Source organism: Pocillopora damicornis, chromosome 2, assembly GCF_964200805.1.
Source record: "Pocillopora damicornis chromosome 2, jaPocDami1.2, whole genome shotgun sequence".
NCBI lineage: Eukaryota > Metazoa > Cnidaria > Anthozoa > Scleractinia > Pocilloporidae > Pocillopora > Pocillopora damicornis.
In genome coordinates, this window is record NC_142671.1 from 31,271,777 (window position 1) to 31,299,004 (window position 27,228).

The 27,228-nt window shown below is 38.3% G+C and overlaps 1 protein-coding gene across 2 annotated transcripts; it reads left to right on the top strand.

Annotated features, from left to right (window-relative positions):
* The first annotated feature begins 2,616 nt into the window (after positions 1–2,616).
* Positions 2,617–26,791, top strand: LOC113674091 (uncharacterized). 2 transcript variants are annotated; one of them, XM_089197862.1, is made up of 31 exons: positions 2,617–2,841; positions 4,241–4,387; positions 5,238–5,396; positions 6,563–6,685; positions 6,831–6,884; positions 7,313–7,438; positions 8,364–8,492; positions 9,016–9,162; positions 10,166–10,239; positions 10,676–10,832; positions 11,468–11,597; positions 12,389–12,598; positions 12,989–13,186; positions 14,368–14,520; positions 14,746–14,850; positions 15,214–15,311; positions 17,604–17,772; positions 18,387–18,615; positions 19,256–19,505; positions 19,925–20,134; positions 20,675–20,922; positions 21,145–21,340; positions 21,903–22,203; positions 22,836–22,958; positions 23,196–23,431; positions 24,640–24,930; positions 25,203–25,337; positions 25,709–25,809; positions 25,921–26,023; positions 26,291–26,377; positions 26,480–26,791. In XM_089197862.1, exons 1-31 carry the CDS (start codon positions 2,767–2,769, stop codon positions 26,669–26,671), a joined length of 4,956 nt encoding a protein of 1,651 aa, XP_089053988.1. In that variant the 5' UTR covers positions 2,617–2,766; the 3' UTR covers positions 26,672–26,791. The 2 variants fall into 2 exon arrangements, with proteins under 2 accessions (XP_089053988.1, XP_089053989.1); XM_089197863.1 differs by lacking the exon at positions 2,617–2,841 and adding an exon at positions 3,357–3,659.
* The last annotated feature ends 437 nt before the right edge of the window (positions 26,792–27,228 follow it).

The following is a 27,228-nucleotide window of genomic DNA, read 5'->3' on the forward strand; positions in this document are numbered from 1 at the left end:
TCATAAGAGGAGAGTAGGCAGCTTAATTAAAATTAAACGCCCACTTCACGAAAACGTTTTTGAAACGCTCTGAGCCTTTGATGGTGTTTTCAGTCTTGCTCATTTGTTTCACTTCTTCAATTAATTCATTTTTCACTGCTTCGAAATGAGACACTACTGTCTCAAAAAGACGACTGGAAACAAAATAATTTTTTCGCTGTCGATAAGCGACCTAGGAACCAATAAACTCTAAGTAACTTTTCCCGAGGCAATTACCAAATTAATGAAAAATACGATCCGTCTCAGCCAATCAGCATTTATAAATTGTCCCCCCATGATATAACTGTAGAAACTGAACATCTGTGTGTAACTTAATCAAAATTAATATTTTGCAAAGTTAAACAGACTTTCTCTTGCAATAAAAAAAAAGATAAGTACTGGGCTCCTGATAACACTTACTGTAATTGTGAAGTATGACCGCTAAGGAAATAAGAGACAATCAACCAGCTTATATTTTTGCTGAATGGCTTATACTATTAAGTTATATCCATTTCTTTTTCCCAACACTTAAATAAGTTAAAAACGACAGAAAATTCTTGTTAGAGTAACACTATTTTCGACTCCCTTTTTCCTGAGGACGGCCATCTTTTCTTTAAACGAAATTCATTCGCCGCCCTTTTCTTTAAAACAAAAAACAAAAAAGGAGGAAGTCTTTTTACCATCCTCTTTCATTGTCTAAAACGAAGCGTTCCGTTTCTCATCAAAATTTGTGTTTGCGATTTGTCTGACTATGAAGCCGTGCCGTGCCGTGAATAGAGTGGTTTAGCAAGAAGACGGGAACGTCATTTCAGAACGGCGCGCGCAGCAAAAATGCCGAGAAGAAACTGGGTCGAGAACGCCGTCGCGTTGTGTTGAAAAGTGACTTAGCAGTCGTTTCAACGAACCGTCCACGCTATATTTGTTCTTTTGTTTCGTTCTTGAATATCCTAACCTTGGCTCTTTAGGATCATTATCAGCTTTGAATTTTTTCGGTTTCGTAGACCACTCGAAGGACAACGAAATTATCCTCTTTGAGGGTGTAACAAGCACAAACCGAGGATAGTTTACTACAAGTGAGTAGTTAACATGAATCCACATGGGCGGTTAAACTTTGAAATTATTCCATTCTAGTCTCGAGTCTATCAGATTTTGAAGCCCACTAAATATTTTTTTTTCTATGATTTGTATCGCTGTCATTTCGTTTCGTGCTTCTAGATTTTAGCACTACTCGTTTTTCTTCATAATTTTGTAAAGTATAATTTGGAATTTAAATCGTCGCGGTTTTTTCCCTTGTTTACTGAATATTCTTCTCAATCATTACTGTACACCTCTTTTGAGCACCACCCTCTTAGAGTTGCAATGCATTTTGAACGGAGTTATCAGAAGTTATGACGAAAACATTTAGAGATCAAGCGACCCAACGATGGAGTTGTTTACAATGAGTTCCCGTTTAACTATGAACAAATGAAATGCACTCAAACTAGTCACCAACGAAACGGTTAGACTGAGGAATCAGACTTCGTTCCTGTTTTATTTTTGTTTTTGTTTAATTCGATTTTTTTTTAACGAATAAAGTCATTCAAGACTGAATCAAATTAATAGATTTAGAAAGCCGTGCCGAAATCAAGTTGATTGTTATTTTCTTTCGTAGATGACTTTCTTGTCTTAGTTTTCACCGGCGCTGATCAAAAACTAAAGACATAAAAAAGTGCAAAACCCGAGCTATTCTCAAATTTTTTTTTATCTCTGACTTCAATTCGCAGAACAGTTTTTAGTCACGGTTAAAATGACAATGACAACAAATAACAATGAATAATATAGCAGGTAACCTTCGTGTTGTTTCATTTTGATAAACTTCAACATGAAGCAAGCTTAATTTATTGATGACATGATTCACGATAAAATTAACAGCAACCATTCTTGGAGTTTTCATACATGGTTTAAGAAATGTATCAAAGAAAAGCCCTTACGTTGCTTAAAGCCACGCTCAATTACAAAAGGTAACTGAGTCCTAAAATCTTAGATCGCTTGCTGACGATCGTGTTTCCTTTCGGGAATCCAGAATAAATGTAGCGGTAAACTTTCACAAATTCACCGAATAAAATAAAGAAAGGAACCTGGTTATCCTGGAAACGAGTTCTTAAATCATTCCAAACAGCATCATCTCGTTTATGAGTACACAATGAACGCAAATACTTGGCGTTTTGATCACGACGGGAAAACCAGCGAAATGACGTCCTGAACTTGATGGGGAGAACGGCAACGCTAACACCGGAAGTCGAAATAGAGTCGTGTCCAGATTATCCGCGCGCTTTCCCGTTCTGAAATGACGTTCCCGTCCTCTTGCTAAACCACTCTATTATCAGGCGTTGAATACGTGACACTTTTACCTTAACTTATTTGTCCTACAGTGACCAAAGAGGTACGCAACATCAGCGTAGCAAGTCAAATCGGGGAAAACTTTAATTTTTGGCAAAAGACCGTACTTGTTTGGGAAATGGAAGACTGATGGAGGGTTTTCTTGACGCGAAAAGAAAGGAGCAGAGAGCGGGAAATTCTGCTTCAGCATAAACGACGTACTCACATAGCATACTATACCCAGATCCTCGCTCCGTCGTTGGCATCGAAAACATCAACAATGTCAACTTTGTGGCTTCAGTGGTTAGCGTCTGCCTTTCGATAGCCAACGAAGGCAATTCATTGAACATCTTATCAAATTTTGAAGATGGAATTAACATAGCTAAAGGGATGTCTGCCAAACTGCTGTCTTCTCTTGTTCAGACGAAGTCAATCGAGTTCGTTTTGGCGCCAATTGCCTCTCAGGTTGGTAAATTTGTTGATCGAAGATAATTTGCATGCTGGATTAATTCCTGGGAGAAGTATAATTTTGATTTTGTCGGATCGACTGCGCTTCTTACAATGTACAGTAAGTATAGCCCACTATCCTTCGTGGAATATTCTTCTTCTGACTCCATGAATTAGATTGCGGAGGTCACGGAAGTGGCTGAAAGGAAATTGTTCAGGAAAACTGATCTCTCATTCCAGTGGAAACATTATTCGCGTTACTTTATCCGCCGCAAGCAATGACTTATTTAGAGATTCTTGCGCAGCGATTTGCCGTAGAAGCTAAGCAGTATAATTCCGGTATGGTAGTAGAATGAATGTCCTATTAGTGACTTTTTAACTCTGTTAGGAATTCTGGTATGGTTTAAAATGAATTTGAGGCAAGAATGGTATTAAATTAACCTTAGTACTTTGATTTGCTCTTTGTATTTTGCCTCTGGTACAAATAAAATTTTGTATTTTGGCATACTGGCTCATTTAGCTGGAGCTTATTCCAGTTTCCATGGAGCATGAAGCAGCAAGGAGTATCACTATTCCCTCCTGGATGGGATGCTAGTTTATCACAAAATTATCCCCAAGCATTTCATCAGGCTTCCCTGCCAGTACCCAATTATACCTCCTGGGTGGGGAGAGGCATGGGGAGAGTAAAGTGTCTTGCTAAAGAACACAACACATTGACCCAGCCAGGCCTCGACCCCAGACCTCTTGACCAGGAGCACAATGCACTAACCATTAGGCCATTGGGTCTCCCCACTGGTACATGTGCTTCATCCTTAACCCTTTACACTCTAACATCAGTACACATATTCTCCATACTGTTCTTTATACATTTCCTAAGGTACCAACAAGGATAATTTTTTTAACAATCCAGAGCTTCTTTAGTTGTTGATGATTTCCTTTATTCTCGTGACCTAAATGTGTGATTCAAGGGTGATACTGTGACAAGTAATTATATGCTAGTCACTCTCAGGGATTAAAGGGTTAAACTAAGAAAAATAAATATCCTACAAAGTTTCAACATGATTAAGTTAACAACATACTAAACAATGTAACACATCAGGCAGTGTCTGGTAGAGGTAAAAACTGTATGAACATTCCCCTCCTATAACAGCAATAAACCTGTGCTCAAAAGTTATGTATAAAAGAGAGTAACCAAAAATAACACAGGGGAGATTGTAAGGGACAGCAGCAAAACAGCAATGGTACAGGAATGAGCAGCGTGAGGTGAAAAATGCAGAAGTCAAGGAAGAAACTGGTGCCAACCTTCTCTTCCTTCCTGTGCTAATTGCAGTGCAAATTAATCATTAAGCATTATTTTCTGTATAAAACAAGAAGGGTTGCTATGTGTATTAGATGCATTATACTTAATAATCTTCAGGTGTCCCAGGTGATTTTATTGAATGAGGCAGCACAAAGGGATGGTGTTCCTTTGCCAGACTTGGTATCCAGTGCCCAGCAGATCAGAGAGGCCATCAAGAGCCTTGTACTGACTGCTCAAGCATTGGTCTCTGAAACAACAGATGATGTAAGTTGTATATTGAACAGGCCTTCTGAAAAGATACATTAATTTTTTTGCTTTTTGATATCTGCAGGTAGCTTAGTAATACTCCAGTCTTCAGAGATTCTTTTTATAAATGTTATGTTTTGAAAATTGAATTAGCACAAATCAGAGAGAAAAATTGTAGTAAATGTGTTCTTGTGATGATGGGAATTGAGATTAGAAAATCAATTTTTGGTAACTTTGAGCTCTTGGAAAAAATGAGCACTGTATTAGTGATTGTGTCGTGGTCACTTAGGTGCAAACCTTTAAATTTTAACTGATCAGGCAAATAGGGAATCCAATAAGTAATGTTTGCCAAACTGTAATTTTTTTAAAGAACAATACAAGAAAAAAAACAAACAAACAAGTATAAACTTGGATTTAAAGAGAAAATTAGTTAGTGCTGACAATATCTGTACATTTTTATTTTCCGTAACATTAAAAACTTTGTTAGAAGTTTGAACCTGTGCACTTGGTTGCTTAATTCCCATTGAAATACAAAACATTATTACTGGTATTATAGTGACAGATGGCAAAATTTCCGATCTGCATAAGACATATTTAAGGGGCCAAAGTTACCAGTCATGTTTTAAACCTCTAATTGGTGGAATTGGTTTTAAAGTTTAAGTTAAAACAATGCAAAAAAAAAAAATTTGTAATGAGAGAGTAGTTGTTAAGACTTGGTAAAATTTGGTATGGACCTCTAAGTGTTTATCAAGTGTCTTAAGTTTGTTTATTCTAGAGGTTGTAAGTTAGTGAGAATTGGATGAATATTTGAATTGATATAGACCAGGTATGGATTAATGAATTGTCAATCTTGTGTCTGATATTACAGGATTTGAAAACAGAAATGCCTCCTGCATGTGATTCTGTGACAAAAGCAGGGGATGCATTGTTGAAGGCAACACATCAGCTTAAACAGCAGCCATTCTCAAGCAAAGTGAGGTACAACCTGGTAGACTCTGCAAGAAATATCCTTGAAGGAACTATGAAGGTGAATTTAACATTTAACTTTATATTTTACATGTATTATAATTATAGAAAGATGAGGGGTACAGCGGGCTGCAATGATTTGTTCACTAGACTCTGAATCAAAAAGTGACTGGTGTGAACCTGATTGGGTCATTACATGGTGGCTTCTGACAAACACTACTCTCTTACAGTGCCTCACTGTCTCCACCAAGGAGTAGGACTGTAAACTATAAGGAAAAGCTGGCTAAATGTCAGTGGATAACCCTGTGATGGATAATAAAGCCTTATGGGAGTATTCAAGTTAAAGATGACTAACAACTAGTGAAAAGAATGATGCACATACAATAAATATTCTTCATTTTATTTACTATTTTGTTGCAAAATACAATCTCATCGTGAATCAACTTTTGAAAAATGCGTTCATAGGTCAGGCTGAAGTTCTAAAAATTGGGGAAGTCACTTTGGGCACATCAAAAGATATTTCCCTGTTTTGGCTGAGGTGTAATGAGTCACATTATCCACCTAGAACAACTGTGTGTAAGGAAAAACATGTATGGATTTAAATGATGAACATTGCTCAGCAGTCTTAAAAGGATATCATGTGATAGTTGTAGGCGCAAGAATTTGTACTATCATTTTTTGTTAGTGTTGGTGTTTCATAGTTTCGTGTTAGGTGTTTATTTTCTCGTCTTCCATTAGTGTCCTTTGTCAGTTACCAGATTTGTACTTGTTATATTTATTTGCATATCGTATATATATTGGTTGCGCGTAATTTATTTGGTTAGTTGTCTAGTTTGTGAAAATTACCGTTACATATCTAGCTCTGGGTTTCATGTTTTCGTCTTTGGGTTGGTCACATTCGTCTTGTAAGTATCCTTGTTTATCTCGCTTTGTCGTTTTCCATTACTTTCACTCATACGATGTAAGTTATTTTATGCTCATTCGCGTGTTTGTAATTTTGTCATTTTCAGTTACCGTATTCAACAATGTGTCAAGTTTGTTCTAGTAAAGTTTGAAATACGTGTGATTAGCGTTTGCGGCTATAATAGTATCAATATTGGGTTTAATTACCATCCTTGTTAACCTGTACACTATATGTACACCAATGGTTTTATCACAGGTTTGCACAGTAGTGTAGTTTAGTAAGGTGTTTATAGTGTATCTTTTAATGTAAATCTTTCAAAACAGATCTTGCTTGTATATGATCAAGCTGAGGTGCGCAAGATTGTACGAGCAGCTCACTGGGTAATGGACAGACTTGCACTAGTAGAGGGTGTCACTTCCATGAGGAGTCTGGTTGTTAATTTCAAGGTAATTACCAGTACCAGTAGTTATAAGAGTGCTATTATGATGAGGAACTAGGATTTTATAGAATAGTTTCAATACCTGTTCATGTGTGCCCACCTAATTTGGAAAGTATTTTTAATTAATCTTGTGTATTATTTCTGAGTTTTAGGACTTCACAGAGTCTTTGATGCTCCTGGCAAGCATGTGCAACAAAAGGCAGAAAGTAGGTACTCTTTGTATATACTGTAGTTACAAGTCTGAATCAATTTGAGAGAGTGTGTGACAGGGTTTGTTTGGTTTTTTCTTCAGTCTATTTTTCCCTCATTGCTATGGATTTTTTTTTTTTTTTTTAAGAACAAAGGTGCTGTGAAAATATTTAACTTCCCTCTCTCAGTTTTTATAATATTGTACATTCAATAAAGAGTTCTTGCAATTTTTTTTACTTATGTTCAGTTTTAGAAAACTTAAAGAAAATTTTTACACTGTGAGAAAACATCAATTTGGTTGTCAGGTTGGCCAAGAGCCATACCAATTTTACCCAGGTCTGAGCTAAAAACTACTCTTCTCAGAATAGTGCACAGGTTAGATTTTGTTTCTTTGAATGATAAAATCATAGTATATGTACAATAGTGTTGTTTGTTATGTACTTAGGAGCTGAGTAACCCTCGTCACAGAGACAGACTCTTGTCAGCCATGATGGTTCTAAAGAAGTCTGTTGGACTGCTATCAGCATCCATGCAGACATATCTAATCAACACAGCCAATCTTCAAGCTAAGGTATCTAGAGAAGTTTTTTTATAGATGGTGGAAATTTGGTCTATCAAACTTCTTTATAACATAATTAGATATCATCCAAAATTGAAAGATGACATTTTTGGACTCAATGACACAGGGATATTTTGAATCCTACAGGGTTACAGCCACCCAGGTAAATGATTTAGATCTAGGTTTCAGCTGCAAAAATGAGAAAGAGGGTTGTGAAGGAGAAATTTAGATATGGTCCTTATGACCTTTATTTTAACACCAGCAAACTAGAAATTCCCTTTGGTTGAGAACACTTAATATAGAATATGATAATTATTTGATATAAATTCTTTTAAATCATGTACATGTATCCATGGTAATAGTAAACCATTACATCTCAGATCTCTGCATTAGTGGTCAATTATTTCATTTAATTTGAGCTCTTTTAAATTTTTTTTTTTGATTTTAAAAAGTGTGGTGTTAAAACCAACAATGTCTCTGAACTGATATTTTTCTTTCTTTTGTTCTCCTTTATGCTGGAAAATATATCCATAAATGAAGGAAAAATTCCCTTTTGGCCACCCCAAGGAGTGAGGTGGTTAAGATGTAAAATGTAGGGTATTCTCATCTGTTGGTAACATACTTGCTTAGCTTAACCCTTTAACTCCCAAGATCTGATTGTTAATTCTCCCCTCTAGCTGCTACACATTTTCTTGCAAATCAGTTATGAGAATTTGCTGGTAGATCCAGACAACTTCTACCTGATAAGTTGGAGTTTCTCAATACCTGTTTGCAGGATAGTGTTTGAATATTATAGGGAGAAGTTCCATGTTAATAACCTGTGAGATTAGCCTGTAGATGTCCTTTGTTTGACTCTGGATGAGATACACAAAGCATGATGGATTTTCTTCTCCTGGTTACAATACTCTCTCGGACTTTTTTTTTTTCTTCACTGTAGGCAAGCCGTGACTATGTGGTTGGTCAAATCATGTTGGCGTGTACTGAAATCATTAAAACTGTGGAGGCTCGGGATGATCTTGGTTGGAGTGTTGATGAACCTGGTTACATGGCTGCCACACTAGAAAAGGTATTTTTTTGGTGACGGAACAGTCAAGAGACTGAGACAAAGACCCCTTTTTGTTGCGAGGTTTTAAGTGAGCAATGAAAGGAAGATGGACCACAGTTGATGTCAATGTACATGTACTCTAACAGTGCTATTACTGAAACAGAATACGGGTGGTTGCTAATTGAGTGAGAGTGCTTACTAGGGGCGCTCAATAGGGGCGCTCTTGATTAAATCAACCAGTAATCCCCTAATTGATATTTTTCTTTATTCTCATCACTTGTCTCCCTGATATTGTATCGATATGGTAAGGAGAAATTCTGTCTTGGTCATTCGTTAGAGTTAAAGGGCAAACAGCCTGTGTGAGAAGTTAGATTTTAATTTAGTCAAAGGGTAACTTGGACAAAAGATAAGAATGTTGATTTATCTTGTTTTCACTTCATTGTTGTTATTAGGTTGAAAAGTTTTAGTTTCGTGATGATTGAAACCAACTTCTTAAGACTGATACAAAGTTTTTGCTTGTTGTTTTGCTTTTTTGTTTTGACAGGCTCATAAGCAGCTGTCTCCCCACAGCAGGCTGGAAGCTGGTAATGACCTTGACTCTTACCTGGATGCTATTGTCCGTAGTAGCATGGGTGTAGCCAACACTTGTGAAGGAGAAAGAAGAGATCGCATTGTGCAGGCTTGTCAGAGTGTGAGTGTTGTTAATTGGTAACTGTAATTAGTGACCTGGCCCCAGTTGTTCAAAAACTGGATAACACTATCCACTGGATAAATTGGTGGACAGCACAGTACGTTTTCTTAACAGTTATCCACTGGATAGTGAAATATCTATTGGATAGTGTTATCCACTCTTTTAAAAAATTTTGCCTTGTGGTATAAACCCTGTACATTTTGGTTGCTAAAACCTGAGCTTCAGTGGGGACCACTCTCGCTTAGTCACTATTGTGAAAATCAAAGCTTATCCCTAAAATTATACAGTATTGTACTGTCTTAGGGTAAGAATATTTTAAGTCAGAGTCACAGGTATATTCAGAGGGTTCCTCGGAGGATCTAAGCCTACAGAACTATCAGAGACATGTGGTGGCTGTTTAGGCCATTGAAATGAGGTGTTGAAGTAATGCATTCCTGTCACCTTTAGGTAGTATAGTTTACACAAAAAATGTAGGTTAGGGAATACATTTGCTTTACCCAGTATATGGACTATTATACCTTCCCACAGAAGATGTGATGGTTATACTTCTAAGTCTCTTCCTGCTAAGGAACAGCAACCTGGTTAAACTTGTGGCTTGAAATACCTTTATTGACTCTAGCATATATAGTATATATATATATACTAGGCATGATTATAATTACATGAAAAACTTTCATCATGCTCCAACATGGGAGAGTGGTCATAGAATATACCTGAACAGTACATTAAATTGAAAATAGGTTTCAAATATGAAGTTCAAATGAAATGACTGTTTTTTCTCTCAAAAGTAATTTATTGTACAATTTCTGATGCAGTTTGGAAAAGATCAAGTATGTACTAGGTTTTCTAAATATCAAAAAATTTTCTGACCCTTTTTTTTCAAAACTGGACTTAAAATAACTGTAATAAAAACAGATTTATACTTTCAGTATATAGGGCTGTTAACTATAAAATCATCAGCTTAAAAAATACATGACAATATAATTATTCCATGTTCTTCAAGGTTCTCCAAATGAGAAATGAACTTGCAGAGCTGCAGAAAACCCTTTTAGCCAAGCCTTTGTCACAAAGAACAAGGTGAGTTAAGGATATTTTACAAGACCAAATTAGTGCTCATGTTGGTTTAGGTCTTCAAAACTAATACAACTTTTTAAAACTGATGCCAATTGATTGAAATATGTCTCTTATAAAAGAAGTAGCACAGAAAAGGTGTCAAAATTTTGAAATGAGAAATTAAATTGATGCTTCTTGTTCAAGTGCAAATGACATTTCTTCAAGATTTAGAGTATAAGTCTGTAAGGCAGAGCATGTTGGTAAAAATTCTCTCGATGTAAGGCTGAAGGGAAGAATCTCACCAATTTATGCATTCTGTACTCTAGGTTCAAACAATCTGATTATTTAAAAACATTTGTTAATAAGTGGTTACCTTTCTCTGATAATATCCTTAACCCTCACCCAGACAATTTGATGTCTATTTAGGGTTAGATTTTTTAATTTTTATTCATATCAACAGGCATAAACTGGACATAGCATCTGAAAGGTTATCAACTGAACTTAAAAGGCTTGACCGCCATGTTTCCACTGCTGTCGTTGATCACGTCACAACTGTATTTGCTGATGCTGAGCTCCCTGTACACAATATGATACAAGCAGCTACAGCATCGCTCTTGGTACATAAACTAATAGTGTATCTTTAGTTTAATATATAGTTTCAGTTTTTTAAATAGAAATGATAGACATGTGTGCATCATTCTGTCCATTACACACCTGAAAAATTCATGGGGCCCTTCTGGTTCTTTAACCTTTTCAGTCCCAAGATCTTATTACCAATTCTCCTAACTGTCTGCCATACAATTTGTATGATATTAGTGCAGAGAATTTGGTATTTGATCAACCAATAGTTCCCCAATTGACATTTTTTGTTATTATTCTCATCACTTGTCTGCATGACGTTGTATCAACATTGTAAGGAGACATACTGTCTCAGTCATACATAGGATTTAAAGGTTAATTATGTGACAAAGTGGTTGTCTTGTTTTCTCTGAATTGCTGAGCTTTCATGTCAATAACCATGCATGTAGTTTCATCTCAGGTCTTGTTCCTAGGTTTGAACTTGAGAGACTAGTCACCACTAAATTTTTAGCAAAAGCATCCCAAACCCTGTGCATTAAGTTTCTTTGCCTTTTTCAATAAGGTTCAGGACAACAAGAATTCTCTATTGTGGCTCTGTAAAAATTTTAAAGTAACAGAAGTTACAGTACATCCAAAGGGTTAATTGTGCATCATGCACAACTTCTGTATGCAGGATATGAGTGTACAAAGTCAGGAACATGCAGTGACCAGACTGAAAGGGAAAGCTGAGGAATTCCAGAAACATGCCACAATGCTGGCAGAGGTGGCCAGACAGTCTGCTGCTATTTCAGCTGATGCAAGAAGTAAGCATTTTTGATAACATGATTACATTCTTTACATGAAAGCATGGAAGGTCTTCTATAAATTAAAGCTAAAACCTCTTAGTACCTTGTATGATGCTGTCCTGACCCAATGCTGCGTAACTCTCACCCACCTTCCTTGCTGTTAGGGCTGCTATGCCTTTATCACCGTACACTGATTTGCTATAAGTTTGATTTGTATTGTATTACGTTAAGCTGCAATAATGATGTTATTGTGTGATAAGTACTGGGATACCTCAACTACATTAAATAAAACAGTCTAGGGCTTGTCTGCGAAAATATGTCCTCACTTCATATTGCTTCTTCACTTGCAAAACTTACTAGTTGTCCTAGAAACTTTCTTCAATTGTGTCGGCTGCTACACTTGCACATGTTACATTCTCTTGCATGCTTATAATGAAGTAATTTTGATTGGGTATCTCACACAAAAAAATCCTAAGCAATGAGAGTGACCAGTTAGGGCAAAGGTAAATATTTCACAGAACCAACAAGAATGCAACCAAAGGATGAATGCTCAAAACTTCTCCTTTTGAAAATTTGTTACAATGGCAGACCTATATTATCAACTTTTAGATGATAACCAACCAATAGTCTACTTTCTCATCATTGCACCAAAACAGTTTCTTTGGAAGCCAATAAGCTTTCAGTGTCCAATTTTCTAGTTATTAGGTCACCTTCAGTAAATCCAGTGTATGCATAAGCATCACATCAACGTTTGAATTCATAGAGTTCCTGTTCATGATCTCTTATCGTTTTTTTTTTTAACTTAAAAGGAGTACAAACTGTCAACAGCATGGCTGGTGACATAGAGCAACTTGCCCCACAATTGGTGTCTGCAGCTTTAAGAGTGAAGCAGACACCTACAGACACAACCTGCCCAGAACATCTTGGCCAGCTGAGAAGAGACTGGACAGCAAGGATTCATGCGCTCACTTCTATGGTGGATGATATAACAGACTTCAATGACTTTGTTTTGATGACTGGTATGTTCCTGTTTAATTTGAGACTGCACAAATAATAAAACAATAATAAAGATCCTTCTTGATGCATATTGATCTGTAGCTCTGTCAAACCAGGCAAGCAGTTTATAAAGAAAGGCCTGGTGTTTCAATATATATCTAAATGATATGCAAAGTAGCTGGACATGTATCTACTTGTTAAGTTGAGTTTACATGTAGCTGATTTATTGTTTTGAATGCTGCTTTTTGCAGTTTATAGATAAACAACTAGATCTGTCTGAGTCTCCTCACCTCACACAATTATCATTATTTATTAATATGACATACATTATACATGCTTCTGTTAGTTTATGTTAGCATCCAGCCAGAAATCCATGATGTTTAATGAAAGTACCAATTTTCATTCATTGGTAGATTTTAATGTCCAACAAGATATTTCCAACTGTCAAAAAGCATTGCAACAACAAGATATTCACAAGGTGTCTCAGATCTCCCTTAGACTGCTTGGCCGAGCAAGAAGAGTGACCATGGTTGCCAAGAAGGAGATGGATGTAACTGCTGATCCAATGTACAAGGGAAATCTGCAAACAGCTTGTGGCCAGCTGGAGTCTGGTACTGTTTGATAATAAAATTAATCATAGTAACAATCATTGAAAAAATGATTGTGATTATTACAATGATCACAATAATAATGATGATGATATGTAATGGTAATTGAACTTAGTTGAGTGCAATTTGGTCTGAAATCAGATGCATGATTTCAAAGTCAAACAAGTGTACAGCAAGAATTTGATTTGAAATCACAAGTATGATTTTAGAGCAAAATTGCATGAAATGAAGTCCAATTACCATTTTATTTCATTCATTTTGAAATTGCAAAATTCAGTCACTCAGATACATGTCTTTTCTGTTAGTTCAAATATTTTATTTATCCAGTAGTGAGCTGGTTTGAAGAAAGTTGCAAAAGTTGATTTTCATTTTGCTGCAATTTGAATTAATTCTTTCAAAATCTGATTTATTATAATAATTATAATATAATAATAATTATTGTATTTTAGCTTCCTCATTGGCTTGGAAAAAGATGGGATTTAGAGCAAAAAATGGTGAAATTTGTGAATAAATAACACCATTGAGAGCCAATCAGATTACAAATATCACCAATGATTTCAAAATGGATGTAATAATAATATTAATTTTGATGTTAATGTCGATATTTAAAATGACAATGAAACATTAGGGTGTTTTTTGTTTTTTTTTACAGCCAATGTACAAGGAAATGGGGAAATAAGATAAAATAATTATATTCTTGTATTTAACTTGACATAAACTGCTTTAAAATAACAACTGACTGGAGGCAAACCAGTTGACCATGTACAAAACACATCTAAGGAATTGTTAAACTCAGGTTGTTTGATGCATGCAAGAACCAATCTTATTTGCAAGGGCTCGAGCCTGGGACTACAGGGCAACAAGTACAGCACTCAGCCATACTGCCCTCATCTGGTAGAACTGACATTAACCCTTTAAAAATTAATATGCATATTCTCCATACTGTTATTTTTACATTTCCTGAGGTGCTGACAAGGAGAATTTAATTAACAATCAAGAGAGTCTTTAGTTGGTGATCGTTTCCTTTATTCTCATGACCTTAGTGTGTGTTTCAGGGGTGATATTGTAAGGAGAAATTAGATGCTGGTCACTCCCAGGGGTCAAAGGGCTAATACTTACAGGTCAAGGTTCGATGCAAGTAAAGTTAAAATTAGTGTGTTCACATCCTGTTTTTATTTTTTCAGTACTTCCAGCTTTTGTTCAAAGTGTTGAAGGAGCCCTGGTAAATATGACTGATGATGTGCAACAAACCAACCTCTATAAAAATTGCCTACTGCTGGGAGAGATGGTAAAGATAATGAAATCAGCTTTAAAACGGCCAACAGGAATTAATATAGGTGTGTGTGTATGCGTGAACTGAGCAACGTCTTCGTTTTCTTCTTTTCGTTTCTGGCTTTCAGTTTTATTTGTTTGTTTGTTTGTTTTACCCCAACTAGTTTTTCCAGAAGCTTTTTGATCAGGCATAAACTAATTATGTCAACAGGGTGTGCAATGGCCTTGCTATATTGGGAGTGATTGTTATGTACATAGAAAAGATAAATATCTTGATATTTTTGCTGCAGATTTAACTGACTATAGCGCTGAACTGACCGGCGCTAAAGGCTTAAGTACAAAGGACAACATGCTGGATTTGTTTGAAATTTTAAGGGGACACTACTCTCCTTCAGGTAAAAATAAAAGGATTCCTTTGTTTTTGTTGTTGTTGTTTATATTCTTGTTGACAGGACAGATACACATAATATTCCATAGATGGGTAACCCACAACTCACTGAAATATATTTGCGTAAATTCCTTGAAGCTCCTTGCATCTATTTCAAAGTTGTGCACGACTGAAAGAGTCAGATGTGATTGCCTGCAAAATTCACACATCACACACTATTACTGTATTAAATTGTTTACGCATCCGTGATGCTCTTCGACTCAGTGATGGAAACTCTAATTATAATTGTGCCTCATTTCGGTCACAAATTTAATGTGATGCTGTATTGGCAAACTTTACAATTTTTTTTTTAATTTATCATTTCTCATAGCAAGTGACACAACATCAGTTGATGAAACAGATCAACTAGCAGGTCTTGATAGTGAGCCCTTTGGAGAAACACTTTTGGAGCCTTCTGGTGAAGAAGAAGTAAGTTAAACATTCCAGCGAAAAAGATCATTTCTTCAGTTAATTCTGCAAATCCAAGAAATGGTCGTCAGTATTGAAGCTTGAGTACTTCTCTCTATAACGCTGACAAAAGTGTTTTGAATTTCGCGAACAAGCAAACAAGCGAACAAACCAGAAAAAAAAATGTTTGCGAGATTCTTGCGTAACAAACAAACAAACCAGACATGAAACACTGCGCGGGATTCTCGCGAAACGAAAAAAACGAAGCAGCCATGAAATAGTGCGCGAGATTCTTGCGTAACAAACAAACAAACCAGAGACGACAAAGAAGAATCGGTGTGTTATATTCTTTTGTAACAAACATACAAACCAGACATGAAACACTGCGCGGGATTCTCGCGTAACAAAAAAAACGAAGCAGCCATGAAATAGTGCGCGAGATTCTTACGTAACAAACAAACATACCAGAGACGACAATGTGCGCGAGATTCTCGCGTAGCAAAGAAACAAAACAGAGACAGAGCTGTGCGCGAGATTCTCATGAAACAAACAAACCAGCCAGAGAAGAAACAGTGCACGAGATTCTTGCGTAACAAACAAACAAACAAGAGAGGAAACAGTGCGCGAGATTCTCGCGTAATAAACAAACAAAAAAGGAAACAGTGTGCGAGATTCTCGCGTAATAAACAAGCAAGAGAGGAAACAGTACGCGAGATTCTCGCGTAGCAAACAAACAAACAAGAGATTAACCAGTGCGCGAGATTCTTGCTTAACAAAAAAACAAACAAGAGAGGAAACAGTGCACGAGATTCTTGCGTAACAAACAAACGAACAAGAGATGAAACAGTGCGCGACATTTTCGCGTAACCAACAAACAAACCAGAGAAGAAACAGTGCACGAGATTCTTGCGTAACAAACAAACAGAACAAGAGAGGAAACAGTGCCCGAGATTCTTGCGTAACAAATAAACAAACAAGAGATGAAACAGTGCGCGAGATTCTATCGTCATAAACAAACAAACCAGAGAAGAAACAGTGCGCGAGATTCTTGCGTAACAAAAAAACAAACGGGAGATGAAACAGTGCAGGAGATCCTCGCGTAACAAACAAACAAAAAAGAGATGAAACAGTGCGCGAGATTCTAGCGTAATAAACAAACAAACGAGAGAAGAAACAGTGCGCGAGATTCTTGCGTAACAAAAAAAACAGGAGATGAAATAGTGCACGAGATCCTTGCGTAACAAACAAACAAACAAACAAACAAGAGAGGAAACAGTGCGCGAGATTCTCGTGTAACAAACAAATCAACAAGAGAAGAAACAGTGCGCGAGATTCTTGCCTAACAAACAAACAAACAAGAGAAGAAACACTGCGTGTGATTCTTGCGTATAATAAGCAAACCAAAGACGAAACATGGTGTAAGATTTGTGCACAACAAAGAAATAAACAAGGGAAGATACAGTGCGCGAGATTCTCGCGTAACAAACAAATAAACAAGAGAAGAACAGTGCACGAGAATTTTGCGTAACAAACAACAAACAAGAGAAGAAACAGTGCACGAGATTCTTGGGTAACAAACAAACAAATAAGAGAGGAGACAGTGCACGAGATTCTTTCGTAACAAACGAACAAACAAGAGATGAAACTGCACGAGATTCTCGCGTAACAAACAAACAAGAGAGGAAACAGTGCACGAGATTCTTGCGTAACAAACAAACAAGAGAAGAAACAGTGCGCGAGATTCTCGCGTAACAAACAAACAAACAAGAGAAGAAACAGTGCGCGAGATTCTCGCGTAACAAACAAACAAAGAAGAGAGGAAACAGTGCGCGAGATTCTAGCGTAACAAACAAACAAGAGAAAAAACAGTGCGCGAGATTCTTGCGTAACAAAAAAACAAACAATCAAGGGAAGAAATAGTGCGCGAGATTCTTGCGTAACAAACAAACCAGAGACGAACAATGCGTGAGATTCTTGTCTACAACAAGCAAGCCAAAGACGAAACATCGTGTGAGATTTGTACGCAACAAACAAACAAACAAACGAACAAGAGAAGAAACAGTGCACGAGATTCTTGCGTAACAAACAAACAAACCAGGGACGAAAAAGTGCGCGAGAGTCTTGCGTAGGAAACAATGCCTAATCTGCAATGTGGGATTTTAACTCTTCTACTTACGTTTCGCCATTTCGTTTTTATTCTGAACACATTCAGTAAATATGGTTTAGAAGTATTGTTTAAAAAATCACAATTTGGAGCTTTGTTGCTTTGAAGGAATATACTTCTTGGTTTTGAAGTTTTTTTATTTACTTTAGATCAAACCAGAGCCCAGAGCTCACCGTAGCAAACTTCCATTAGAGGCAGAGAAAAAGGACTCTTCAAAAGACAGATTCCAGCCTGCCTACAGCACCGATTCTGAAGACTTGCTGTTCAATTTTTCAGAAGATGATGAAATGGATAGAATCAACAGGAAAGCCTTGCTTGGTACAGTGTAGTGAAACTTGAATTACTGATGTGCTGAAAAACTAAAAAAAAAAAAATTGAATGGAAAAATAAAATTTTTTGCGTATTACAGAATTTGGACTTCTCTGAAAATTGATGGTCAACTTATCTCGATCAATTTTCATTTGAAAACTCATTAGCTTAATGAGTTACACACAACCTTTGTCATGTTTCGTTAAGGTTTTTGATGCGACCCAATTTTCCGATTACTAACACTGACAAGAAGCAAAGGGGAAATGTATGGATAATTTTAAAGAGGATTGAAATGTGTTTAGTTGCTTTAAATTTCACATCAAAAGGATGGTTTCATTACTTTTCATTACTTTGATGCAATAAAAAAAATTATTTTGACCTGCGCATGAAATGTAAGTATAGAAAAAATCCTCGCATTGACGGAAGAGGTAAATTAAGAAATTGCGGAAGAAAATTCAGAATTTTTCAGGATTTGAGACACAAATTATCGGCTACCGCTACCACCCCATGTGCTGGAGGAGAGCTAAATTTTCATAGGGTTTTCGTTCTCGCGAAGGAAAAGTTATCTGTCAACTCATACATGTAAACTAATAGAGCCAATGTTTATGTCACGTTTATTCCAGGGGTAACTGAGGAACACCAGGATGAGAATTTGTGGGCAGTAGGCTCTGTTCGCCCCACTAAACCGTCTCAGACCTCTCGCGCACCTGTGTCTAGATTACTGAATGCTGTGAAGGCCAAAGACTTTGACTTAGCAGAGGTGGAACTAAGGAAAGTGGAATCCAGAGCCTCTGCGCTGAGTATGTTGGCGAGCACGTCAGCAGACAAAGCACGGAATTTGGAGAGAGTGAGGTGAGCACCAAACTTGTGTTATGGCAAGTGTACTTTTTTTCCTCATAGTAAGTAATTTTCTTTCGTAGCTGTTGGGATGTCACGCAACGCTCCCCGATAGTTTGTTCGTGGGAGCGTTGTGTTACATCCCAAAGAACGGCTAAGAAAGATCTGGAGACAAACAGTTAGTAGAAGTGAACAGTTATGAAATCCGGCAGATTTCTTTGTCACAGGTTGTTGTTAGGCTTTTTGGACGTGACTTGGCACAACGTCCTAAAACAATTCAATCCTCGACCAACAGAAAATTTCTGTATCAAATATTAAGGTCAGGAGAATAAAGGAAATGATCACCAGCTAAAGAAACTCTTGATCGTGAAAGAAATTCTCCTTGTCACCACCTTAGGAAATGTTTAGAGTACAGTATGGAGAATATGCATACTGAACTTAGGATGCAAAGGGTTAACTTATTCAGCCACGATTTAGGAACGCAAAAAGGAAACTGAACGAGCACGGTCATGGAGCTCCGGTGGTTTTTTTAAATCACTTCTACGTACTATGGTGTTTTCCCCTTTCCACCTAATATTTGTCTCATTCTTAGCTTTGATTTTCCATCTTCAGTTGTCAATGACCTTTTTAATTTACTATTTTCCCTATTTCCTAGACGTGTTCGGGTCTGTGCAGGAGAGATCGAAAAACTCACACCACTTATCATACAAGCAACACGTGGTATTAGAGATGATCCACGTGACTTAGTGACTGTTGAGCGACTTCAGACTATTGGTCGAGAATGGGCTTCCAAAGTGCATGTGCTTTCTGGAACTGTTGATGAAATTGTTGTGCCGTGGTCAGCTGCGGCATCTAAACTCGCCCTAGCTGCCACCTCTGGTGATGCAGAGCAATTGAAAAAACAGGTAAGGTAGCTTGAGATCCAGTAGCCTCTCAAATTACAAGTATGTGACTCAGATTGACAAAGAGGCATCCTCCCTTGTTTGTTCTAAAGAGGTGATTTGGTCTTATCGACTAAGTTGATTTTGTTAATTGGCCATCGTTAAGTGTTTCTGAAGGTGACATTTCGAGCGTAAGCTATTCGTGATTCGCTCTGACTAAGGGCTGCGAACGCTCCAAACGTCAGCTTCAGTAACTTTTGGTGGCAAATTAAGAATATCAACTCAGTTGATAAAACGGAAGTATCTGGTAATACTCCACACCGACGCAGCACCACAGCTTATTTAGAAACTCTCCCCTCCCCCCCTTCCTTTCTAAAGTGGCTGATCCATAGAGATCTGACTGTGTTAAAGACACACGCTGGGTACTGTATTCCTTCCTCCAGGTGGATAACATAAACAGACATGTGGTCCGCCTCAGGCAGCTGGCTGTGGCAGCCAAAGCTGCAGGGGATGCAGAAGAGTACGCTATGGATGCAGGGAATGAAGGTGAAGCCCCTGCGCGTGATCCAGCCTCTCTGCAGCGTGTTGAGCTTGTTCAGAGGACATCAGTAGAGGTTGAACGAATCACACCTCAGCTGATTACTGCTGCTCAGGTTTGTGTTGCTCAACTTACAACGACTTTACAAAAGAGTGGAAGGAACCAGGAAAAGCGAATTGAAAGAGAATTGAATTTTGTCTTTGTATCTTTGTATTATCATATGCGTAAAGGTCTCATGTAGGGAATTTTCAGAAAATGCATCTGATTTTTTGCTGCACGAGTGAGACTGCTCTGAGAAAAGGCTTACGCTCGAGACGTTACCTCTAGAAACTCTTTACGGTGGCCAATTTACATTATCAACTCAGTTGAGAAAACCACTGAATATCTTGAGACTACTATGGTTGGGATGATGTAAAAGGGAAAACCCTCTCCGCTAATGGTTCCTGTTTAATCGGGGTTTTTTAAAAAATATACTACGTGGTAATTTAATTCCTCTCTGCGTTGGAAAATAAAGCATGTTCCAGCCTTAAATGGTCGCAAGACCAATCGGAAAAAGAAAACAGCCCAAAGTTATCTTTCGTTCCTTTCTAAACATATGTACTGTTAAACTGTTTTTTTCTCTTTCTTCAGTAAAATATCTCTCTTTTTCTTGCAGGCACTCTCAAGGGACCCGGCAGACATTGCAAATGTTGAACGACTTGAACTTCGGAGGAGGGACTGGGCGTCGAAAGTTCACAGTCTTGTATTTGCAGTGGATGATGTCACTGTTGGTACTTCTGCGCCCGTGGAACAGCTGGCAGCGGTAGCCATGGCAGGCGATGAGCATGCATTACAAGAAAACTCGCGCATGTTAACGTCATATGCGCGAACTCTTAAAGGAATGGTTGATGCGGCAGTAGCTGGGTGGGTGGCTGATAGTGAGAAAAGGCTTTTGTATTGTGCCATTTTTTTTCTTTTTGAAATGTGAAATGAGCTTGGTAATGATGATCCAGGAAGTGCGCTGTTTCTGTTGTAGATTGATCCAATATTAAAGTTGACAGACCCTCACTGTCCTCACAAATATAACGATAATATCTCAATTGGTACTCTTCTTAAATAAGTTCTTAAAAATGTTCCTCTCTTTAGATGTAATGATCCCAAGAAAATTAGCTTAGCCAAGGGAACAGTCAGTTCGATTGACAAGGTGACCGCTGACCTCCAAGACACGTCGCGGTTAGTGTCCGAGATGGCATTGCGAGAACACAAAACATTAGAGCAAAGTTTGTCTTACATGGGGGTGGTAGAGAGGATGAATCTTCTTCAAAGGGAGTGGGCCACTAAGGTAGGTGAACATAAATCGAGATGTCTTGATTGGTGAATTACACCTCATTTAAGCTCTACAGTTTCTTGGTGTTTTCCAGTTGTTCTGGTGTTGCTTCTCAAGACACGTTGACGTAAAAAACACGCGCGCAAAAGGGCAAACACCCGAAACCTCTGGCTGTCGTGCGTGTTCGTCTTGGATCTCGCGTGCCGGTCCATCACTCGCACTCAACTTAATCGATTGCTTTTCACGCTAGCTTGGATGTGGTTGTTTATTTTGTTTTGTTGCTCTTGACGTTAGAGATAACTGTTTTCAGCTGTTAACAAAGAAAAAGAAAAAGAAACGCGGCTTTAGGAGGAATCGCTCTTGAAGAGAACTTCAAGGATTACTTTCAAATGGGGCTTTAAATGTTGTACACTTTACTCAGTGGCTTTATAACCCAGAGCAGGCAATGAGCCAAGTGCACGCTCGTATGTGATGCTAAACAATCGAATAATGTATGTATTATTTCACTACTATTTTGGAGTTTTTGTAACATGGGTTTCCCTACATTTTCATTTTCACCTAACTTGTGAACATCCAGGTTCATTTGCTGACGGCTCTCATCGACGACTTAACGGCTGAAGCCTCGGCACCAGTCGATCGTCTGGCCGGTGCTGCGCTCGCTGTGAGCAAAGCAGAACTTGGCGAAAGAATGGAACAACAGCGTGACTTCGAGATGCAGGCTGATGAACTCAAAGCACGAGTTGCACGTGTTAGAACACACGCCAGTAAAGCTGTGGAGAATTCTCGCCATGCGTGTAAAGTGAGGACAGTTCGCGTGACTGGGGACTTTATTGACAGACTCACGCCACAAGTTATTGCTGCTGCACGTGCGCTAGCAGGTAAGATAAGACTCTGTCACTTTGATGAGTGAAAATGTAGCCAAAAAAACCTTGAGACTTAATTATTTCGTGCATTTTTGCTTGGCCAAGACCCGCCAATCAACTGCCCACATGTAATGATCCTCTCATGCATGCGGGTCCTCTTTTGTTTTGCCGTACGCGATATTATGCTTGTGCAAAACTGTGCCCCGCTTGTTTGTGGAAAATGGTTTCTCGCTTTCTAAAGCTGTCAGAGTGATTTTTTAATGCAATTATGAAAAACAAAACCAAGAAATCGAACGATAAGACAATTATTGCACTTTTTTATTGTAGAATATCGTGATTTAAAAGTGTCGAGTTGATTTTTCTCAGCCTTCAAGTTCAGGAAATAGGTAATGTTCTGACCCCTCAAGATCCACGTTATTTTGCACTTCCACTTCCAGATAGATCCTTTGCGGCCTTGTCGGCGACTAACTAGCCTTTCGACCTTTTTTGGCCTAAATCTCATTTTACGTCTTTTGCCCTTTTCCTTCCCCTTGCTAAGAACATTTTAACTCTGGTATTTTCTTGGAAACGTTTAAACCCAAAGTCAGTCAGTTGAGTTTGTAATCTGTAGAGGTCGTTGCTCACATGTCTCTTGGAATAAAATTTAGACAATCCAGACCAGCCGACTGTGGAACATTTTCAGATGTTGAGGCGTCAATGGGCGTCTAAGGCGCAGCTTTTGATGGCGACGCTTGATGAACTTCCAGATGCTGACAACACAGCCGTGCAAGGTAAATTAAGTTGTGTGCTATTTACACAGCGTGTGTAATTTACGAAGTATTTTAAAATTAACCCTTGGGTCATTAGCTCTTTCTATATATCTTAATCAGTTATCTTTGCTAACTTTCATTTTTTTATGGTCGTCATGTGATCAGAAGCTCGCCATTTTTATTTTTGCAGCCTTATAAATTGGTATAAGCTTTATTGGGCTGTGGCTAATCAGGTTTAATTTTTTCTCTGTTGATCAGACGTTTTCCAGGATTTATTAGGCATATCACATATGGATCCATCCCAGAGTTTTGAGTCTCTCAATGAAGAAGAGACGGGAGCTATCGCGGGTTCATCCCGTTGGCCATCTGTAGCAAAACCTGTCCCCTCTGAGGAAAGTATGTTACGATCCTCCAACCCCTCGAGGAGAGAGTCAGAAGAAGGGAGCCAATCACCAGAGATCAGCTCTTATTTCGATGACATGGCTCTATATGATGTAAGTGAACTTTCTCCAGGCACAGTTGTGTTTAAATCAATCCCTTTAACCCTTTACAGCCCAAGAGTGATTAGCATATAATTTCTCCTTACAATATCACTCCTGAATCACATATTAAGGTCATGAGAATAAAGAAAATGATCACCAACTAAAGATGCTCTTGATTGTTAAACAAATTCTCCTTGTTAGCACCTCAGGAAACGTATAGAGAACAGTATGGAGAATATGCATACTGATGTTAGAGTGTTAAGGGCAAATAATGAAGTTGAAAATTACGGAGAAGTCAGTTTCTCCCTGACATGTATCGCACTGTGTTAGCACCAATCGTATGATAACATGGCCACAATCTTATTTCAGTGGTTCAACGAAGCACTCAACCCTGTAACCCCCAAGATCTCATTAGTAATTCTCCTTACTGTCTGCCATACAATTGTTATGATGTCAATTTGGAGAATTTGGTATTTGATCAACTAACAATCCCCTAATTGATATTTTACTTTATTCTCATCACTTCTATGCTTGATATTGTATTGATATTGTAAGGAGAAATTCTCTCTCGTCATTCATGGGAGGTAAAGGGTAAACCTTTTGAACAGTATATCTCTCATTTAAGTTCATTTCTCTTTACTCTTATTTTGAACGTTATCCATTCAGTTTCTCCAGCTTTCTGATGTGTAATCCTTGCGTAAAACAGTCGTGTTTGCCAAACTTGCCCGAAAAAGACGTTGAAAGGAGGAATGATTTTATTATGATTTGCAGCATTCTGGAAATTATTTTTCATGCTGAATTTTACAAATGAGTCTATAGGAGCTGTTTGTTAAGTCATGTCGCTGGACACTAATGGCCTTCCACAATGACATGCAGGCTTAAGCTTGAAAAGTCTTGGTTAATCCTTTAACCAAAAAGAGAGACTAGGATCCAATTTCTCCCCACAATATCACCCCTGAATTACACATGTAGGTTACGAGAATAAGGGAAATGATCATCAACTAAAGAAGTTCTTGATTGTTAACCAAATTCTCCTTTTCGGTAGACAAGGAAATGTATAGGATAGAGTACGGAGAATGTGGATACTGATGTTAAGGTGTAAAGAGTTTATAAAGCAATCCGGTTCAAATCATTCTCCTGATCTCTTGGAGGTTCAAAATATTGATTGGCCATCACTGACTTTAAAACTAACATCAGTCATTAATTGCCTCCCAAATAAGAGAAATGATTCCTTGAAGAGAAGATCTTCATTTTCCGACACGGACAGTACTCCAGAAGTGCGCCGACTGCGAGGACCCTGGGGATCAGCCAGTGAAACAGACCTGATGAGAAAAGCCCTCGTTGATGAGCTCCATCAACGATTTTCCTCGACTGAGTCTCTCAAACAGAGAAGAACGAAGACTCGGTATAGAGCCGCGAGTGTCTCAGGACTTACTCGAGGTGACTCATCCGAATGGAAATCAACATCAATTGAAGAACTAAGGGCGAGGAAAAGCTCCAAGTCAATTGAGGTAAACAGTGCCTAAATTCCGTAAACGTTCCTACACCCCCCCCCCCCTTTTCGTCCTTGAGTGTATATCTGGTGTTACAAGAAAATTTCAGAGGGGGCCTTATCAGAACGGGGGGGGGGGGACAATTCAAATATCATAAGGAGCTAAACTGCGTGTCGAAAATGCCAGCCACATCTTGGATCTCTTTTCTCCAGATTCTCCTTCACCGGTATGCAAGGTGCATCTCCAGGAAATTTATCAAAGTTTTTCAAAACCTTCTTTTTTTATTTTAGCTGGCAGCTCAACTCCTGCAAGAAGAAACTGACAAATGGGAGGAAGAAAACAATTCCATTGTCAAGGTGGCCAAAGAAATGGCGCAGCAAATGCTTCACATCGCTAAATTAGCTCGAGGACGAAATCGAATTCAGGTACTGAGGTTGCGAAACGATCGTTTTCTTACATTGAGCGTGACTCATTACCTTGTCTGAGAATGGTCTAAAGAGGTTGTTGTGTTCTTTGTTAAGGCAATATTATGTGAGAATGGCCACGTTTCTGGGCATAGGAAATTCGCTTTTCAGTGTTGGCATTCCCTTTTTGTTTTGCTTGTTTTTGGCGTGAATTAACCACATGAGAGTGTCTGTCCTGTGTTCATTCTGATAGTATCTTAAGTGTTTCGACTTTTTTTTATTTTTATGAATCCTTCAGTTGTCCAAAGTATTGCGTTATCCAAGTTCTCCTTGGGGAGTATCTCACCAATTTCTCAAAATATATCTCTCACAGTGTTTGTCTTCCCTGTTAGAACAAAATGGAATTGATCAACACCGCAAAAGGTATCGCTTCCAACGCCAAGTTTATCCTCAAGTTTGCTCACGTTATAGCTGAACAATGTGCAGACGAAAGGTTAGTGGATGTTTCCAGGGTTCTTAGTTATGTTTTGTTTGTGCATTTATGAGTATTTGATTTTGCTAAGTCATAAACTGAGCGAGGTATTTTTCTGTTGGTTGTGTTCAGAAGTAAGAGTGACCTGCTCTACTATGCGGAATACCTGCCAACTATCAGCACACAGCTGAAGATCATATCGTCTGTCAAAGCAGCCACTCCCTCGGACATTTCGGTAAGTTTCACAATACGGGGAGCAGACGAGTCGTATCTAAATGTATTTCCACTCGCGAGGGATTTACTCCTGACCGTTGCAGGAATGAATGAGTTAAAACCATCTTTTTGTGCTTTATTATCTCTGTTTTAGTATTTACTAAAACAACTACTCGCCTGAGTGCCGTACTTCGCCCCTTCGCAGCTCAGTAAATATCTACAGCTAGCCAATTCCTCTTCAGTGAATAATTGTAAATTATCTGATTTCGGTCTTTTTCATTTTCTTCAGGCGGACGCGATGCTCGTAAAAAACGCACAGAATCTGATGCAAGCTGTTGTGAAAACCCTAAAAGCAGCTGAGGCGGCTTGTGTGAAGGTAATACGGCGAGTCTCTTTAGAGGTCCTTTATTTAAACATAAAAAAAAATTTAAAAAAAGCTTTGGGAAAACAGATGATCACGGTTCTTATTACGTTCCAGGTTCTGCATCCTCCTGAGCAAGACGCTTCGTCCGATCGCAAAGAAGCTGTTGACATCGCCTTTCAGTGGAGGAAGAAGTTAAAAAGGCAGCGCGCCTTCGAGGCTCTGACTGCATCACGTGATCAGCTGGGCCTGCGCAGACGGGAGAGAAACAGTTCCACGCCCTCTTTGGCAGACATCGTTCATGTGTAGCACATGTGCAATTTTGAAGTGTAAATTTTCGAACCAGGAAGCCAGTTTGTAGTGGTTTTAGTTGTAGATGAAGCACGTGTAAATACTTTGAGTGAATGAGTGTCTGTAGGTTCTGGGACTGAATTAATGAAAAAATTTTCGTCTTCAAAGTGACTGTTCTCTGGCTTATATTCTTGCGATATCGTCAGATCATTTCGGCTCCGATTGCTCCAGTCGTGGTAAATAAGTAAAGATGTCTTTAGCGCTGTGGCGGTACATCATGGTCAAGGCGTAATCTGCTGGAAGAAAAAATACCCGTCTTATGTTACTTCGTCGCAATTATTTTTTAAAGCCCAATATTATGAGCGTGCGGTAGGCAATAGTTCTTAACCCTTTTCCAATTTCTCATCCCGTGCTAAACAAAATTTTAACAAAACAATCCATTTCAGCCACTTGAATGCGATAACTTGTTTTTTATGTTATATTTCATCGTGCTATAACAATGCAGCTAATCAGAGAGACCTTAAGAATCCGTTGCTTTTTCTATAATCTTCGTTGGAAAGTGGGTTCGAGGAATA

Coding starts and splice junctions, on each gene's coding strand:
- LOC113674091 (XM_089197863.1), top strand. CDS start 3,372: ATGAAGCAGCAAGGAGTATCACTATTCCCTCCTGGATGGGATGCTAGT. Junction 8,493..9,015: donor TGGCTGCCACACTAGAAAAG/GTATTTTTTTGG, acceptor TTGTTTTGACAG/GCTCATAAGCAGCTGTCTCC. Junction 22,204..22,835: donor TGCTGCACGTGCGCTAGCAG/GTAAGATAAGAC, acceptor AATAAAATTTAG/ACAATCCAGACCAGCCGACT.